General features: G+C 40.8%; 1 protein-coding gene across 9 annotated transcripts in view; it reads right to left on the bottom strand.

Moving 5' to 3' along the window:
• The window catches only part of ZNF385D (zinc finger protein 385D), a 403,634-nt gene that overhangs the window by 303,620 nt on the left and 80,195 nt on the right, over positions 1-19,819 (bottom strand). For all 9 annotated transcript variants that reach the window (XM_033166281.1, XM_033166277.1, XM_033166276.1 and 6 more), the window contains one exon: positions 9,206-9,484. In XM_033166281.1, the coding sequence (XP_033022172.1) occupies positions 9,206-9,479 (274 nt within the window). In that variant the 5' untranslated portion in view covers positions 9,480-9,484. The remainder of the gene's footprint in view (positions 1-9,205; positions 9,485-19,819) is intronic.

Below are 19,819 nucleotides of genomic sequence, written 5' to 3'. Positions count from 1 at the left end.
ATTCCTAGACTCTTTGGAACCAGGGTTCAAATCCCAGTGAGATCACATCTTCCTTTCAAGATATAAATAGAAATATTTGCCATTTCAAAAGTATTTTGGAAGAGACCTCAAAACACAACCAGGCATTAAAATCCACATGCAAAATATCATCAGATTTACTTGAATTTGGAATGGTGGCAACAATGCCTTCAGTTTTATACAGAACACTATTCAGTTGCTGCCAGCCACTGGGGTAAAATGATATAGTGAAATAGCAGGAGGGCCCAGTTACTTTGATTTAAAGCTATAGGACATGCATGTTCAGAAAATATATATGCAAGATATATTCCGCCCCTCCACTTCCTTCCATACTCCTAACACATTGGATATGAGCAGAATGTAAAAGTCCTTGAAATGCCCTTTACCACCCATCCATACAGCCAGATTTCGGTTATTTATAGAAGGAACTCAGTTGTCAGGGCTCTTTCTTTCCTCTTCATCCTGTGTAGCAACGAAACTAACAAGGCTTTCACATTCTCAGGCTGCCAACATACCAGCATTCAGTTTTACAATACAGTCATGAGTACGTGTAGCAGTAGCCAATTAGGAAAACTGACAGAAAGATAATTGATGCTCTGGCACCAATTGCTAGTTACACAATTAAAAGGAATTTATTCTACTCTTAAGAGAGTGCAGAAGGTGAAAATTTCCATTCAAAACAGAGCCTTGATTCAAACATTCAGTGCCTGCCAGGAGACCCCCCGCAGGCCACCATAAAGATAACGTCAATGCTCTTATCACACATTCAGTGAATGCACGAGAGGAGGTGGTAGAGAGGTGGAATGGCAACAGCAGTGCCCACTCCAAACCTTCACGGGTTCATTTTGAATGTATGAATCAAAAGCCAAAGATTACAAATGCACATAGTTAGGGCTTTCCTGGGATGACTGAAATCTCTATTTTCAACTCCAACAGCAGCAGCACCCGGTTTGCCTATCAGATGGAGAGAATCCTGTGCTTGTACATATAATCTCTTTGCTCATTTATTCAAAATGAATGATCTGTGTATAAGCTTAGGACAGGGGAGTGCCAGCACAGTCCCATTTCCACCACCCCTTCCTCCTTAGACCTACATCCAACAAGACTCCTTTGGGAGCCTCCCGCACATCTGCCTCTCCTGCAGATGTGGAAACCGACTATGGTTTGTCAGGAGCAGCTCAGGATTGAGATGTATTATGCCAGGAACTAAGCCATTTCTGGAGAGTTTAGAAATGCTTCCCTCCACAATCGCATATGGTCACTCTCTCTTTCTACTTCTTCCAGCACAAGTATTTGTATTTCATTCCAATCCATGAGAAACATATTGAGTGATGTCAGCAAAACAGACAAATGAATGAAAACCCAACAACAGTTGCAAAAAAGGGAGGGGGAGACTGTACAAAAGTAACAGTGGCTTTATTCTAATATCAGACTGATGCTAATACAGTAAGATTCTTTCAGAGCTCTCAGTTCTTGAGTAATTTACATTGGAGCACTCCAAACCATTTAACAGGTCCTTAGTGCTGCAGCAATACTGCTCTGAGGTTTTTCTTAAAGTTATGCAAACTTAATATGCGATGTCCATAAAACTTTACAAGCTTAAAACTGTTCTCCAGACAGTATATTTATGAGTAATACATCTTTAAATGCCATCTCTCTGTGTCAGTATTATATATCATATAACACATCAGGCACTTCAAATATCTTTTCTTTGGCTCTCCCAGCTATAGCCCAGCCATCTGTGTGTATCAAGGGTCACTGACATCAAAAGAGTAGGAGATAAAAATCAAATAAAACATAATGAAATACTATGGCACCTATTTTTAAAACTCTCTATTCACATGTAATATTTCAAAGCATTATCATGGGGCTTTGGAAAGCATCATTCCATGGAACACAAGTGCAAGGCTTTCTCATAGCCGGCTACAGAAAATTGAATATTTAAGCATATTTATGCAGACACCACGCATGGGCAAATGTTACAATTTCTACAGGGGACCACTAAAAACCAGTGTGCCTGCCAAGATCTAAGCCATATCATTTATATGCAAACCATTAAATTTCAGCTAATCACACATTGTCTGTTTATAAACAGACTTAAACATTTTTGTGATTTGCTTGAGATTTTGTCACGGGACCAATACAATACATAGATAGCTATATAACATTGCAATCTTGTGCATTTCTACTCAGAAATAAGTTTCTTACTCCCAGGTAAAGGGGTATAGGATCGCAGCAGAGCTCTTTTATCTGTATAGTTGTTTCAAATGCTTTCCTTTACAAATTAACGTAGTGTTTAGAGCATCAGGCTAGGAGCAAGGAGATTAAGGTGCAAATCACCCTTTCAGCCATGAACATCACCGGGTAAACTTGGGCTGATCGTGACCTCTCAGTCTAATCAAGAAGCGGCCAATGTGGCAGTACAGGGCTGTGGAGCCCCCTCCCCACACCAGTGTTGCTACTGGCTACCGCCATCTTCCCTGCCCCAGCCTTGTCCAGGTAAGCCTTTGCCAGGAAGCCACCTTTGTGGCTTGGGGGAGAGATGGAGAACAATGCTTGCCACCCTGAATAACCTGGGAAAGGGAGGGAGAGATTAATACACAACAAATAACAAACTCCCAGCAGCCCTGACCTTTGGCTGTGCCAGCTGAGACCAACGGGCACTGAAGTTCTACAAGATCTGTAGGGTTTAGGACAGTCCTCCATTAGGCAGAGTAAGGCAACTACCTCAGTTGGCAAATGTTTTGGGACAGCAGTGGCAGCCCCTGGGCTTTTGCTCCTGAGCCCTCCAACTTTCCCCCTGTTGCCACATGGCCTCTCCTGGGCCACCTGTTCTAGCCTGCTGTCTCATGTCTTGTGGAGGACGTTATCCCATCACTGGGAGACTGAAGCTGGGGAGAGGAGGTTCTCTCTTATCTCCAACTACACTCTGCAGGAAGAGCACACACCCTTATTTTCAAGGAAAGGGAATGAGTGTGCATGTGCAAAATTATGGTGTGCATAGTTGCAGTGTGTGCACTGTAGGTTCTCCACTATGCAAATGTGCCCACAGGCACAAAAAAAGATTTGCCACCCCTGACCTAAAGAAATACTCTATCAAATGAGAATGGCACACACGTGTGAAATTAGGCAGCCTATCTTTGTTTAAAAACACAAGAGAGGTTCCTGGGAAAGGATCAGTCAGCCCCTGCTGAAGTTGTAACTGGTTATTTGGGATGTATATATACAAGCAACCTCGCTAGTTAAGCAACACAAATGTATTTTGTATTTGGAATGAGAGAACATTTTGTACTCAGGTGTGATAAAAACTGAGCTGCTAATCAGCCACCAGAGACTACAATGGGGCACAAGGGAAGAGATGATCTCTTCTGCTCTGGTTTGTTGATTAGGACCAATATAGAACTGCATGTATCTCACAGCCATGCCCAACAGATTGAAGGCCATGTGCTTATTGTCACCACTGAATTTGATCTGGTGCTTTCTTTTAAATTACAAAACAGAGCCCTGGATTGGGAACTGCACCAATTGTTAAACCACGGAGGAGACAGAAAAATCAGTCAGGAAATTCCCATGCTACATAATCATCACCCGCAGCAGGCTAATTAAATAAAATAGTTCATTACTGCACTCAATTTTTACTTCGGCAAATCTATAGCCTTATTTTTCAGTATTTTAACAGGAGAGCAGGCAGTCTCTTTGGGACTCTTTAAGAATGTTTTAAATCTTTAATTTCATGAGTTTTACAACTCACCAAATAGCAACATAATAAAGCTTTGTCAGCACCAGCTTCCAACAATCCTGTGCCTTAAAGATGCTTTGACTGCTACACTGGAAAGTCTAGAAACTAGAAGCCTGTCTCAAAATTATACCCAGTTATTATTGGTCAAAAACTGAGAGCAGTAGAGGTACGGGGGATGAGATGAAACCACTCTCCAGACAATAATGTCACTGTCGATAACCTGAACTGTGATTGGGGTATGGTGGAGCAACAGAAACTTGGGACTGCATGGATACACTAGAAGGGCCAACTGAGTACTCCAGTTGGTGTACCTGAACAACCCCAAAGCCACTGCTGACCCAGCTCAGCCCTTTCCAGGTAAGCAGCAATGACGGCAGTATCAGGAGGGTGGATCCTGGGGCAGAGTTGAACATAAAGGGGATATAAAATGGAGCAGCCACTGTAGCTCCAGCTTTAGGGAAGGTTGACTGAGAGAAGAATGGGTTGAGCAAAAGAGTTCTGGTCACCATGTGTGATTGATATATGCATCCAAACATAGTGGCATAGTGTGGGTTGTCAGCAGCACCCAGGGTTGGGTGGGAGGGAGGGAAACGAACAGAGTACGCATGCGCATTCAACTGCTTAATGGAGTCCACGTCACCCAGCAGATGGCAGCAATAGCTATAAGAAAAGAAGAGTTGTTCCATTGTCTGGAGAAGTAACTTCCTGGTTCACATGGAGAAGCTATTTTCAATGGAGCCCAGCGACGGAACCACACAGCTGTATTGAGGCAGCACTGGATGTTAAAATCTTGCGCCTCTAACAATTTTGCACCCTGGGCAACTGCCCCTGTAGGCCCTCCCCACATTACTCCACTGTCCTAATGATACACTACTAACTCCCCTAAAATGTTACTTAACTGGAATTAAAAAGGGCAGTGTTTGTTCAAGTGATAAAAGAACAAAGTTGGTAATCGTTTTCATCCAATCTATTACACACAAAATGTCAAGGCAGAAAAATAGGTCATCATTGAAAGGCAGGCAGGCTACCTTCAGAAAGTGTAGGGAAACCATAATCATGACATATATTATGAAGCCAATGAGACAAGTAAAATTAGAGCAGATGTCATGCCAGCCATACTAGAATAATTTAAAGAGTTAAAGCAGTGAGTGCAGCTGTCACCCCCAGCACCCACTCAGAAACACTCCACACTTAGGGCAAAATGAAGCATACTAGACCTTCTTTAACCTTCATGTGGCACATGAAGTTGGAATGCAACCTTTCCTTTGGCCACGGGTGAGATCTATAAAACCGAGTTACTGGGTTTTTGATATACATCTCTGTGCTTGGCAAGTCACAAGTTGTTCATCTTAAGTTTCACAGACAATTCAGTTCCGTCCCACTGCAGCAAAAGTTCTTAGATTTCTAAAACAGTTTTGGCATGTGGAGGGAGTTTATGAGCATTTGCAGAACAAGTGTATTTAAAAAAGGAGAAACTGAAGTACAACACTGTGGCAGATAAAATTAGAAGAGACTGTTCAGCGCAGAGCTGTCAGCACAAATATCTGAAGTCAGAAAAATATAGAGAGAACACTGAAGGTGGCACATTTAGGATAAGCAAGAGGACCAAGCTCCAACTGAGAGCAGAAACTGGGCACAGCTTTCTTATATGCCCAAGGAGTGGACCAGAGAAGAGAGGCAGGGCAGCAAACAAGAAAGCTACAAAGCTTATGTGCACCACTTACACAACATTGATGTCCGCTGTACCCATAGATGTGCCAGCACATAGCAATTATATTTTGAAAGGCATAAATAGAAGAGCATATAACTGCCACAGTTCTTCAGACCATAGTAACAGTGGCCGGTGAGGCAGCATGGTTAGGGCACTATTGTTTTCCCAGCTTCCCAACACAGCGGGTTATGCTGGTGCTTACCAAGAGGGAAATGGGCAAGGGTGAGATACCGGAAGATTGGCCCAATGGAACACATGCCAGTGAAGCCCATCTGATGCTCCTGCCACCATGCGCTGTATCAGACCAAGCTCTCTTTGGCTCACCCATCCACTCTCAATAAGTGCCAGTGACCCACTGTGTTGAAAAGCAACAGTGTCTTATCCATACTGCCTCATGGGTCACTACTGGAGCATAGAGTAGGGATGGCTAACATGTGGCCCTCCAGACTTAATCCCCCATCAGGATTAGCCAACAAATCCAGTGGTTAGGGAAGATGGGAGTTGTAATCCAACAACCTCTGGAGGGCCAGAAGTACCACATCCCCGCTATACAAAAAAGGAGCAGCAAGCTCAGCATACTTAGGATACTCCCTGGGCAGACCCAAATATACAACCTCATGCCCAAGACACTTGTATTCTTTTCCTCCCTATGAGAAAGTGGAGGAGTTTAGTGCACATGGAAGAGAAAGAAAAACTAAATATCTATGATACTGAGAATGTACTACTGAGATTTCACAGAAACAAAGATATAGCCAATAGACTTTGAAAAGCCATGGTAAACACGCAGTACTTTTGCCTGATCCTCCCTATATCAATATTTTCTACTAACTAATTTATATCATTGGCAGAAAAACAATTTTGTTCTTGCCTTAGCAGTCCCCTATTTGGTAAAATGTGATTTATGCTAAGGGCAGGATATTTTTCACTCTCAGATGCAGATGCCCATTTGCCTCCAAAACGATGCATACCTGCCACTGTGAGATTTTGTATCATCCAAGCAACTCTAATAAAATGTTGTGGGGTTGTATCCAATGCTAGTAATGCGCAGAATAGACCCGCTGAAATGAACGGGTCCATAGACTCTTAGGTCTAATAGTCAAATATGGCTCTTTATGTCTAAGCTAGGGTTAGAGCAAATATTTTACTCATTTCAATTATCCAGCTGAAAGTGAGTAAAAGTATCTCCTGCAACTTTTAGAATATTCAGTTATGGATAAGGAACTCATTAGTTTTGGACATATTTGATTTCGCCCCTCAATCCCATCCACTGCCATTGTTTTTGCTAACTGCTTCTGCTTCAACGGCTTTTTTCCCCCCTTGTTGCCGACTTCTTCTTGCATTAGGCAAGTAAAGTATGTGACCTGAGCTAAGAAGGGATCATTTAGCAAAGATCACCACCTAAGAATTATAACTGGGACATGATGATGTCAGTGAGGATAAACAAAGCCAGAAATCAGAGTAGACGACGGGACAAACGTTTCTGCAGACATTGCTACAAAATCAGAAGAGGACAGTTTTTGACACTGCAGAAAACATTCCAAAAACTTATTGAGTCTTTTCCAAGGCTGACCTGAAAATCACTCATTCTATTTTGCTGCCCTGCTCACAGGCAACAAAATGGGGGTGGGGGGGGAGGAAATGGGTGGCTGCCATTCACCTCATAATTCCAATAGGAATTATGCCCCCAAATATTTTTTTAAGCAGTAAACTGGGAGCTAGATTAGTTCTAGCGTGATCCAATATAACAAATGATACTTTTTTTGTCTCATCATGCTGCAATGAGCTCTCTAATACCTAGAGAGTAATTTGGCTCAGACTTTTTCTCATACAGGCACCTAGCAAGTAGTAGACTAACAAATGCTCACCTAACGAGAAGGACAGACATTGTATCAGAGCTTATTTCTCTTCTTTTTTCCAGTAGTCCGTTGCAACTTTGACAAAGACTGCTGATTCCCATTAATCATTTCTCAGTTTTTACTATCCCTTGTTACAAGCCCCATCCGAGCTTTCCATGTTGTGTGGAAATAATTCACATCAGAAAAAGAAAAAGGAACAATCGCATCAACAAAGCTGCCATAGAGCATTAGTTTCAAGAGCACTTAAGTAAACATCTGAAAAGACAACCAGAGAAGCTTGAGCACTTATATAGAAGCAAATGTGTTCTAGAACAGATGGTGGCTACACTTCACTGCTCCAAGAAGACCTGACATTTTCCCCTATGGCTGCTGGTGTGTGGCTTAGGAAAATGCCCACAAAACTAATATTTTACAGTTGCTCCTTCTTAAAAGAGCTAAACCATGGCTATTCAAAATGATAAGACAATGAATAATCACATCCAGTTTACATATTTTTAAAATGCAATTATCTAATTTACAAACATCTTCGGGTTAGTACTACAAAGGTGGATAGTAATTAAGCATCAGTTGTTTCAAAATTATGCAATGAAAGATCAGTTCTGTCAGCATAAGGCATAACACAAGGAGAGTACTACTTGCAAAGGGCCTCAAACTTTGATTCTGTGGGTAGCGAAAATGTAAACAACCCATGTCAGGATTTCAAGCCCATGATTATGGACTGCTGAATGGATGAAGCCAAACTGAGCCCCTCACAAGATATTAAAATTATTCAGTAGTAGGCTGAATATTCACAATGGTTTATTTTCATTACCAAGGTTATTGATCTAGGTAGGGGAAAAGGGTTCACCCACATGAAGATCTACTATTTATTTTTTATTTATTTTCCATGCCAGCTTTCGCCCACTCTTCTGCTATCGTTCTGCTGCTTCAGAACCACTTTTTAACTTGGAAGAGCTTCTTTAACACATGTTACCATGGGCCACGTGGTTATGACTTCACTCTGCACATAGCTAATCAGTTTGGCTATCTGACAATTTCCCTGAGGACAAACAAAACTCTTACCATCTGTGCATTATCTCACTCACCAGAGTAACCTTTCCTGAAATAATTTCATTGACTGTCAATTTCCATGAACAGAATTTTGTCTATATCCACCAACAATGACTTATGATACAGAGCTAATTTCTGCAGAATGTACACCTGAATGCACATCCCATTTATTGCATAATTGTATTGTATTAAAATCTGTATGTGAATGTGTCCCTATCCATGTTTATCAGCAACTAAATATGTGTGACTCGATTGCAAACAGTGAGCTGCTGCCTTGATAACTGAACACAATCTCTTGCAAACACTTTCACATACCTTTACCCCCTGCACATTTTGTCAGGGAAGGAGGTTTTTGAAATACGCATGCCACCAGACAGCAAACTGCAGCATTTTACACTAGCTGAAGCTTTAGGACACTCTTCAAGGAAAGCTCCACGGAGAAAGCACTGTGGTAGTCTGGCCTGTAGATTTCACAAGCTTGAATAATGGTTGCCAAATATTATTCAAACAAGCTCACACAGGTAGCTTACAGATCAGGCATAGCAGATATGTCATCAAAGCCACACTAATGAATATTTAATAATAATTTGAACCATAGCTTCTACTCTTAAATCCAAATCTTAATATTTCTGAAATGTTTAAAATCTAATATTTTACTTTACACTACTCTTCTAAATTGTGCATGACATCAATAATGGCCTAGCCATACTAAAAGTGGAACCACCCACTGCCCACTTTTAAAAAAGGACTCAAGCACCATTTCAAAAGCATACCCGATGCACCTTCACACGTGAATCTCATACACAAGACAGAATATAGCAAATAACTTACCATGATCAGTTTTTGGATTCCCGTTGCTGAGCTGCTTTAATCTTTTCTGATGTGATTTCCCATTGTAGTGGATCTGTGCCTGAGCAGCAGAGTTCAGCTGAATGTTGCACACATTGCACAAAGTAAAACTGCTGTGTTTCTTCTCTCTTTCTTTCTTTTCCTCACTGTCATCAGGTGTCAGGTCTGCCTCACCTTCTCTTTCATGAAAACATGTGAAATTCCCAGTATAAGGTACACTGTCTTGAGATGGATTAGGACTCCAGGGTTTCTTCATAGTTTCTAAGATAAACGAAAGAGAAAACTATGAGTGATGTGCGTACCACACATCAAGCACTTTCGCCCTGTGGAAATTTGGTGATCTGCGCTTAGTGTCAATGGAGCAAGGCTGTGTTTCTCACATGGTATCAGCAATGGCTGGTTGGCTGGTTAGTGTGGCTCCCTGGCCCTAATGTCAGAAAACTCAACATGCCATGGGGGGGGGGGGGTCCCTTCTACACATATAAAGACAGATCTGGTGGGGAATCATATTTTTGACTGCTTACATTTTCCCTTGATGGCTTAGTATTCTCTTTACAGTGAGTTTATTTAAAATAGAAGATCATTAAAAATTGAACCCATTGAAAAGACACAGTCAGTTCTGTTACTCCCACTAATTCTAGTGTATGGAGAGACTCAACCACAGCTATCACAGGGGGGGGGGGAACACTATGTGGAGCAGCTTAAAGGTCTTCATCCAAATCACAAATTGAGAAATCAGATTTCTAATATTGAATTAAAAAAATACAGACATTGAAGGTTATTAATCTAACTCACATTTGAAGATAGTCTAATTAATTGCTTCTTTGAACTACTCAGTGTGATCCTACACGTCTGCTCAGAAGTAAGCACCACCAAGTTCAATGGGACTTACTTCAGGTTTAAGGATTGTACCCCAAGACTCTGCTTTATTCAAGAAATCTAATATATTTTTAAGGCTCCCAAACCTCCTCTTTACATGTGCATAGCACAGAATGGATGGCATTTTAAACACTTCACACAGTAGTGCACTAAACTTTACAATTCTAACACAGTAGATCTTGTGATATTTGGAGTTTTTCCCCAACGCTGTCACTCGGTAATCATAAATCTAATTAGCTGCAGGGAAATGCTTCAAAATGTTAAGTGATTGCATCTTAAAGGCTCAGAATCCAACAGGGAAATTTAAAATGTACTAATCCCTAGTAATAATTAGCAGTTCTTTATGAAATAAGTCCAGACTCCTGAAAGCATAGGCTTGTGCTGCCATACTGAAGACAATGTGATTTGCGCACATTTTCAGGATAAAGGCCCAAGAAATGAAAGTGTTACGAGTTTAGTAACTGGTAAGTTAAGTTGCAGCCAAGAAAGACAGACTCCAGCTGCAGCTCTGCTGGAAAATTGCTGTACAATTTGGACAAGTTACAATATTTCACATCAGTGTAACCAGAGTTACATACTGTGTAAAATGGGGCTATTATCCCTTTTCAGACACATAAAAAACTGTGAGAAGTACAGATGGAGCTTGTGTTAATACCGAGAATTACTGGAACAGATAGAATTTTCAAACACCATTTTTGATGTGCTTCCTTGTGGGAAAGGAAAAGGAAGTAAACACTGGAAAAGACAAATATGACAGAACTTTTCTGAGTCATTGCTTAAACATACAAGAGGCACTTACTTCAGACAAAACCCTTATTTAAGTCAGTCAACTTACCATAACTAGTAAAAACCACAAATTATAGTTGTGTTTATGAAAACATGAATCATTAGTGTCCAGGATTTCAGAAATTTTGGTGAACATAGATCATAGGCCAGCTAAAAGCACAATGTTAAGGAATAAAATGATCTACCCCTTAAACCAGATATTCTAAATCTCTTTAACTGCAAACTTATGCTTCTACTTTCTTCTCTGTCAATCACTCATAGCCGAGTAAGATTATCTTCCATCAATATGGTCTTAACAGTGTGTCTGTAAGTAACTGTGGAAGCCAATTCTAGATCCACACATCCTTCCTCAGTGGGGACATAGGTTTCTGGGTAGGGGTTGAACATGGTGAGGATTTGCCAAACGTGCCTTCCTCTTAGCTCATTTCTGCCTTTCGTCCTGAGTTCATGCTTCTTCAAATCCATTACACCTTTGGTAGAGGCTATTCTCCAACTAGAGCGCTCACAGGCCAGTGTTTCCCAGTTCTTAGCATTTATACTACTAGACTTGCCTTGATATGCACATTTACTTAGAAGTCCCACTGAATTCAATGGGCTGATTCAACCTAATAGGATTATGTTGTATCTCTGAGATCAGTCATGATTTTTTTTAGATGATGTCAGAAAAACATATCTCTTTCCATCTGCAAAATGGGGGAAATGCTATAGCTTAGTTGTACGCTTTGTGTCCCCACCTCAGTAACCAGCATCTACAGAGTGGCTTGGGGAAAGCTCCTATCTGAAATCCAGGAGAGCTGCTTCTAGTCAGTGTAGACCAGGGGTAGTCAACCTTTTTATACCTACCGCCCACTAATGCATCTTTCTTGATGGTAAAATTTCCTTACTGCCCACCAGCGCTCAATGGAAGGAGGATTCAGCTTGTGCCATAGAACCCCCTACCACACACCTAGAATACTGAAAAGCCCACTAGTTGGCGGTAGGGACCAGGTTGAGAACCCCTGGTGTAGACAATACTGAACTAGATGGACCAATGGCCTGACTCACTATAAGGTAATTTTCTATGTCCCATTGCTCGGTCCCTTCTCCTGCCAACCTAGCAGTTTGAAAGCACGTCAGAGTGCAAGTAGATAAATAGGTACTGCTCTGGCGGGAAGGTAAACGGCGTTTCCGTGCACTGCTCTGGTTCGCCAGAAGCGGCTTAGTCATGCTGGCCACATGACCCAGAAGCTGTACACCTGCTCCCTCGGCCAATAACGCGAGATGAGCGCCACAACCCCAGAGTCGTCCGTGACTACACCTAATGGTCAGGGGTCCCTTTACCTATATACTACTATAAAAGGTGGCTGTAAAAAATATTGAAAAGTTAAATGAAGTGCTTTGAACTTTAAAAAAAAAGACCTATCAAAGGTCTTTTTAAAACTTTTATTATTGAGCTTTCAACTTTTATCATTTGGACTTCTTAGGTCCTACCAAGCCCAATTTAAGGTGCTGACTTCAGTCTGCAATGTTCTATACAGCTTGGGGTCCAAGTATCTGAAGGTTCATTTTCTCTATTACCAACCAACTGATTCTTTAAGTGGAGGAAGAGGTCCTGCTCATAGTTCCATCTTCGGTTGCAGTCCATGGTACATGAGCATTTCTGCTGTGGTACCCCTGCTGTGGCATTCCCTCCACACGGAGATACAGCTGTCCCCTATATTTAATGCCTTTAGGTGTCAGCTCATGACACATTTGCTTCTTCAGGCATATGTAAATGTTTGATATAATACCTAAATTGTTACTGGCTCCTTCTGAATTATTTTATTTTTAAAAACATATATATGGTTGGTTTTAAGACCTCGTATTCATGTGTATATTTTTTATGAATCATTGTGTAGCACGCTGAAGACCTTTGGTTTGAAGGGCAGAATGCAAAATTATCTATTATTATTATTATTTATAACATGCCAGTGTGCATGTTGCCATCTGGAGCTCTATGATCAATTTACAAAGTTCCTGGTCACAAAGAGTTTATAATCTAAAACTGACAGTGGAGAAACTATGAGGTAGGTAGAGATCAGAAAGTGGAGAATGCCTGGATAAAAATCCAAAAGGAATGAAAGCATATAAAGAACTTCTCAGAGTGGTTTTTTTCCTGATTAAGCTAGTGCTGAAAGAGCAAATATTCCCTGAGGAAGGCAGCAAGGATTCTATATCTACTATCTCTGGAAGAAGGAACAAAAGAGCTATCGTCTGTCAGAAGAATATTTATTTATTAAAAGGTTAAGCCACATCTGCACTAGAGTTTCCCAGGAAGAGGTATCGACTGTGAACAAACTCCGAGAACTATAGCTCTGAGAGGGGAATAGGGTACTCCTAATAACTATCAGCATCCTTAACAAACTACAGTTCCCAAAATTATCTGGGGGAAATCAAGACTGTTCAAAGCAGTATCATAGTGCTTCAGATGTATAGTTCAGATGGGGCCCTATGACTTACAAAAATACTATTAGGAGGAGGACAAGCATATATCTTAAATGCAAATAATAAAATAACATCAGCATGCCTGTTTCTGTTTTTCAACATCCATGCATCTTCTGCATTGAAAGCCTTCCCCACTAGAGAGCAGTATGAATTTAAAATTACAAATACTTTGTATATATAAAGGATAATAACAATGTTTTTCTATATGGATTTACAACTGCACAAATATTTTCTAATCTTTTGAGTCATTTTAAAACCTAATATACAGGATAAATTATGTACATTTTGTGGTTAACATGAGCCAAATAGAAAATGTGCATAAATACTGATGACTGTGCATTCACATGAAGGAGTGGAGAATGTACACAAATACGGTAGGCAGCATTAACATTTTGTACATAGTTCTGCCAAAACACAGAGTTTCCACCTGAAAACTGCATATTGACCAGATAATATACAAATTCTTGACATGAATTCACATTTTACCAGCAACATTTGAGTCTATACATACTGCTCATTTGTGAAAATTCATGTAAATGTATGCAACTGCAGGTCCAGATTTTGACTCTTAAAGGTTCAGGGATTAGTAAAAACAAAAGGGGGGGAAGCTTTATGGGATAAGGAGATAAACAGAGAGTTTGGTGCACTAGTGAGGTAGAAGAATGGATGAAGTGGATGGTAGAGTAACTTTTGAATTCACAGCCCCTGTACGGATTACTTTAACAACAGTAGGATGTGCAGAAAATATTCAGGTGACAATTGGCATGGACATAAAGTGATGGGTAAAACTTCATTTTCTTAATACCCATATTGGGGAAAAGAGGCATCTGTTAAATTCCCATGTGTCAAGACAGAACAGATCTTGGGGGGGGGTGTTGGAAATCATTGGACAGGACAGAATAGCAAGTTTTTTTCAGAAGTAATTGTAATATTAATAAATTAACGTTCCTCTGCTGGTCAGGTGAAAGAGCCCATGGGGCAAAGATGGCAGGTCAGGAGTTTAAGCACCACGGAGAGCTCCAAGTGAGCAACTTGTTCTAGCCAAAGTCAAAAGCAAACCAAGGCTGTGTACACATTACTTGCTTAAAACACAACTACCCTGGAGGTACAGTGGTACCTCCGGTTATGAACTTAATTCGTTCCGGAGGTCCGTTCTTAAACAGAAACCATTCTTAACAAGAGGCACGCTTTCGCTAATGGGGCTCCTGCTGCTGCCGCCGCACCACTAGTGCGTGACTTCCGCTCGCATCCCGGGGCAAAGTTTGCAACCAAGAGCATCTACTTCTGGGTTAGCGGAGCTCGTTACCTGAAGCGTTCGTAAGGAGGACGGTACATAACCCAAGGTTCCACTGTAATTATTTACCCCGCAATTCAGATTGAAGCTGGTTGGAGGTGGGGGGGGGGGTAGGAATGCATCAAAATGTATTATTTCCTTAAAATAAATGAGAAGATAGATACAGGATAGGTATGGATTGTGATAAATGTTGTGTTGTCTGCCACTTCCCAAATCAGTGGTGGGAACACAGTGGATTCAGAGGAAATAGGAACGTGTACACGGCCTGATTCCATTTAAGTTTCTGCCACCAGACTACCTCTCCCAGGTGCTTTTCCCTTGTGGAGAACCTCTGGCCTGCAGACAGTTACTGCTTTGTTTCATGACTTTCTGCTGTACATGCTCCCTGTGCTACTGGACCTTTAGAGGACTGTGAGAGACATTTGGTTTGTTGGGATGAAGGGAAGACATCCATGAGGATCCTGGCTCTGGCTCCAGAGGCCCAGGTGTTTTGGAAGGTTGTTCTGTGGGCTCCTCCTGTCAGTCAGGCTCAGTAGTCCCTCAGTCTCTAGCAGCAGGCTTAGAGCCCTAAAGTTGATGACTCCCAACACTTTTCCTCACTTCCATATTAGCATAAGAGTTCATTCTCAGAACCAGAGGATAAGTGATCATTTTATTAAAGATTTTTTTTCTTTATATACATTAAAACATGGAAAAGAAAGGTAACTCTTCAGTGAAAAATCTATTAGCAAAATAATTTCCATTTGCTTTTTCTTTCAGATCTGTTCAATAAATAAACAATCCCTGTGCTATGACTCGTAGCCTACAGCTATGAGTAACAAAAAGAAAAGTATTTTGTCTTCGGTGCCTTGTGGCAGATCATTAAAATTGTCCAGGGTGAGCTTTCGATCTTGGAGCAAATTCTATGCTGCATCTCTGCAATCAGCAGGCATTCCCAAGCTATAGCTAAGTCCAACAAGTTTAATCTATGTTTCAGCAATTTCTTTATGCTGGAAAGCACCTTAACGGAATCCTAATTGTGTTAAAATATGCTGTACTCATTTATGTAATTAGGTTCTATAAAAAGAGATGAGCACTGATCTATCACATATGTTATTTAATTAGCAATACATATCTGTTTCATAATCCTTTGTAAAAGAAACAGAGCACTTTCAGTGGCTTATAAGCAGATTTATAAGCATCAGCATTTAAAATCTAAGAAGTTATGCTGCTGTTGCTATAATGTCTACAACACCTATATCTGTGCATGTGACTATCTTTCCCTCAGCCTCAGGATCCTAATGAAAACAACTGGGGTTTGTCTCAGTATGAAGAGAAAATGTAAAGTTGTCTTTGTTATATTCTTTTAGAATATTAAGGCTCCTATGTACTTACCTGGGAATAAGTCTTATTAAAAACAATGGGACTTAATTCTGAGTAGACATGCACAGGATTGCACTATAAATTTACTACCTTAAAAGGACCCAAGGGGTTCAGCTGATACTATAAAGTAGTACTTGTTGAACAGAAATAACTACAAAGAAGATTGCTTTATAGACTTTGGGTTGAACTGAACATTGCACTATTTATTAACGTTCCATCTGTGAAAGCATTTCAGTTCACCAGATGGACCAATCCCCCTTCTTCCCTGTGCACTCACAGTTCTGGGGATTTCCCCAAACCCCAACAAGCCAATTTCAGGAAGTACTGCAAATGTATGGAGGGAAAGCCCCATTACTCAAGCAGATTTCTTTGTGCTTTGGGCTTCTGCTGATGGAGCTCATTAACTGAATTCTGCCCACGGGCTTGGATCATAACTAGGCTTCCATGAGCAGAAGGGCTCCATCCATATTTTGTTTTAAATTTTAACGTTTGTATGTTTTAAATTTAAAATGCTGAATTTGATTAAAATTACCTCAACTTTCTAAGCATTTGGGTAAGCTTGTCTAAACTAGAATGTTTTTAAAAGGTGACGGTACCCCTGACTGTTAAGTCCAGTCGCGGACGACTCTGGGGTTGCGGCGCTCATCTTGCTCTATAGGCCGAGGGAGCTGGCGTTTGTCCGCAGACAACTTCCGGGTCATGTGGCCAGCATGACTAAGCTGCTTCTGGGGAACCAGAGCAGTGCACAGAAACACCGTGTACCTTCTTGCCAGAGCGGTACCTATTTATCTACTTGCACTTTGACGTGCTTTCGAACTGCTAGAATGTTTTTACCAGGCACCAAAGAGTACAGTTTAGTATGGTTTACTTCTCAGTAAAGTGTCAGTTATTCCACTCTGGCTATGCTGGGAACCCCTTTCTCTGGTGTCCATTCCCCCTTGTGTGGTTTTCAAGTGAAGTTCTTACATTCTTTCTAATGAACATCAGTACCTTAAAAATAATTTTAAGAGAACAAGCAAGGGGGGGGGAGAGAGAGAGAATCATTTTCTTTTCATGTTCCTAGAAACAGAAGCAGGAGAAACCAGGCTCTTCTGTACTGTTCTGAAAACATCAAATGTAGACTTGCTTCTCTCCTCCCACTGGAAAATGTTGAAGGTAACTGGAACAAAAGCCTTGAAGCTACTGTTGTAATGAAGCTTTGCTCTCTGCTTAGGCTCTGTGGAGTGCTAATGCTAGCCCTGCTGAGTGTGCAAGCTCCTTCCAAGGCCCTGTGGCTCATCTAAGCAGAGTCAGTAAACTCTTCCAATATGCCTCACTAACCTCAGACTCTGTGGAAAAGCAAATACTTGCATCGTGCATGAGAGAATTCAGAAACTTCTCCTGAGGTTTGATTGAATTAAACTTCATTATCCAAGCCAATTGAGAATAAGACACAGATAAACTCACTAAAAGACCTTTGTGGAGATTTCTGTTAGCTGAAATACTGCCCTCCAAGCAAATATCCTATTAAAGACTGAACTGCAGATGAGAGTCATGTGGCTGTGAGAGCTAGCTCAGCGAGCCCTCGGCAATGGACGGACACATTCAAATGATCGTTATCTCAGCCATGTCGCCACCCTTCCCTTTATACACCTCCCTTTGCTGCAGAGTGCAGTTGAAGCAGGGTGCCTCTACTTAACCATAGCTTCACATTTCACCTTCGCTAGTAAAATAGGGTTATCAGCGTTGGAACAAGTCAAGATCCTAAACCAACTCCAAACTATTGTTTAATATCCTGGCTGGTTCTGAAGCTGGTAAGTATTAAATAGTGGGTGGACATAGCAGACGACACAGTGATTTTCAAGCAGCTCTCTTTATTCTCAGGCTGGAACAGAACTGAACTGAAGGGCTGAGCCAGCCTGCTTATATAGTATTCAGTAACATGCAACAGTAATGACTCTCTCTCTAGCTACCCAATCCGTGAGCGGGAATCTCAATCCTTCATTTGCATGTGCGGACCTCAGTGAGAACTGCAGCCACGGTAGGCAGAGTGAAACTATATACACAACACCCCTAGTGGCCTAGGGTGAGAACTTCAATACATAACAGTAAGCATTTGTTTATTCATTACATCCAACGACACAGGTTTGGCAAAAGCAAGAAATTATACTTAATTAGAGGCTTCCTAGTCGTATTGTGGCTCACACAATGGAAGGAGCTAAAGGCTTAATACATAAGTAAAAAGACTTGTGCATACCCCAGTCAATAAGCCAAACTATAAAAAATCTCAACTGGGTCAGGGTTCCTGAGGGTTATCGCTGAAGTTACTAGCACTACCAGGTCCTGACTCCTTAATTTGATTGACTCTTCAAGCCTGGTACCTTAAATCAGAGTTCAGCCACATGAAAACTTAAGCAAAAGTGAATTTGTTAGCTTCCAAAGTGCACAAGGTTCTTAGAGTGCAATCCTATACACGTCTATTCAGAAATGGTACAGATAAGTATATCGTAAATAGGACTGCAGTCTCCTCTGGGCTTGATTTTTTTCTGCAATAGAATTTGCCTACATGGGGGGGGGGGGATCTAATAGATTATGAACGTTATGCAAAACAAAGCTAAGGATTGTACCCTTTGGTGTATGTCATAGATATTTCCCCAAAATGGCTTCTCTATATAGTACCCTTTTGGTACCAGGCTAAATCCACTGTCACCAACAGCTTTTCACAAATCACTTGATTATTGATCACTATGCTTATCGTTCCTCACTGACCTAAACATTTTACACTGCCATTCTCCTGCTGCCTCAGCATCTCTCTGACATTTCTATGGTTGCAAGCTCTCACGTGCAGCGACCCTTTCCTAAAGACACCTTATGGCCATTTAAAGATTTCAATTTTTTTCTGCAATGGTGTGCATTTTTTCCTTGGAGGAAAAAGTGCCTGGGTTGCAATTTAAACTTTCAATCTTTTTATCCATAAAAATTGAGGAAAATCTTAAGTCAAGTGCTTATATTTTCCCTGATATGCCATATTGTTACATATTGTACAAAACTGAAACAAGTTGAATAGCCATCTGCTAACTGCTTTAAACATATATGTTCCAAAACAAGAGAGGGATCAAGTTAACATACACATCGCAGATGTGGATGCAGATAAGCAATGCTAACTTCCTTCTTTTATTAAGTCACTAACAGCCACCTACTTTGAGTGGGATTTACTTCTTGGTAGACATGCAAAATACTGCGCTGTAAAAGTTAACCTGTATGCTGCTGCTTTGGCTATATCCACAAATGGAATCTGACTTTCTTTGGGGGGGGGGTACTTCAAAGTAAGTAAAACATACATCTACGTTACAGGGCTAGGTGATATGCTTCAATAATTTTCACCAGTATATCAATTATTTAGGATTTCCCCATTTTCCTGGTAAATAATACTTGTTTCTTTATTTTTTTTTTAAACCTACAAAACTAATTGCGCCCAGTAAATTACTGTTTTGCTTGGTTTTGAATTAAGCAAGTGGGTGGTACTTAGTGTAGATCCATTGAAAATAATGAACATGACTAAGTTGGGTCCATTAATTTCAGTCTGTCTGCACTGAGTAGAACTTAGTTGAATGCCATCCAGTGTTTTAAATTTTCAGTTTTTGCTTGGTCAAGAACTTTCTACCTCTGTTTCCAAGCCACAAAATGGAAACAGCAGCAACTCATTTCAAAGGATAACCGAGTGGGTGAATAAAAGAAATTCTTAGCTACCTGAATCTATAAAGAAAAGAAAAGAAAGTCAAAGGAAGGCATGGCTAACAAGGATCACAGAGAAATGTCTTGGTCCTGTTGCC

The sequence above is a fragment of the Lacerta agilis genome, chromosome 12, assembly GCF_009819535.1.
Source record: "Lacerta agilis isolate rLacAgi1 chromosome 12, rLacAgi1.pri, whole genome shotgun sequence".
NCBI lineage: Eukaryota > Metazoa > Chordata > Lepidosauria > Squamata > Lacertidae > Lacerta > Lacerta agilis.
The sequence above is the reverse complement of the archived record's forward strand: the minus strand, read 5'-3'. Positions and strand labels throughout refer to the sequence as shown.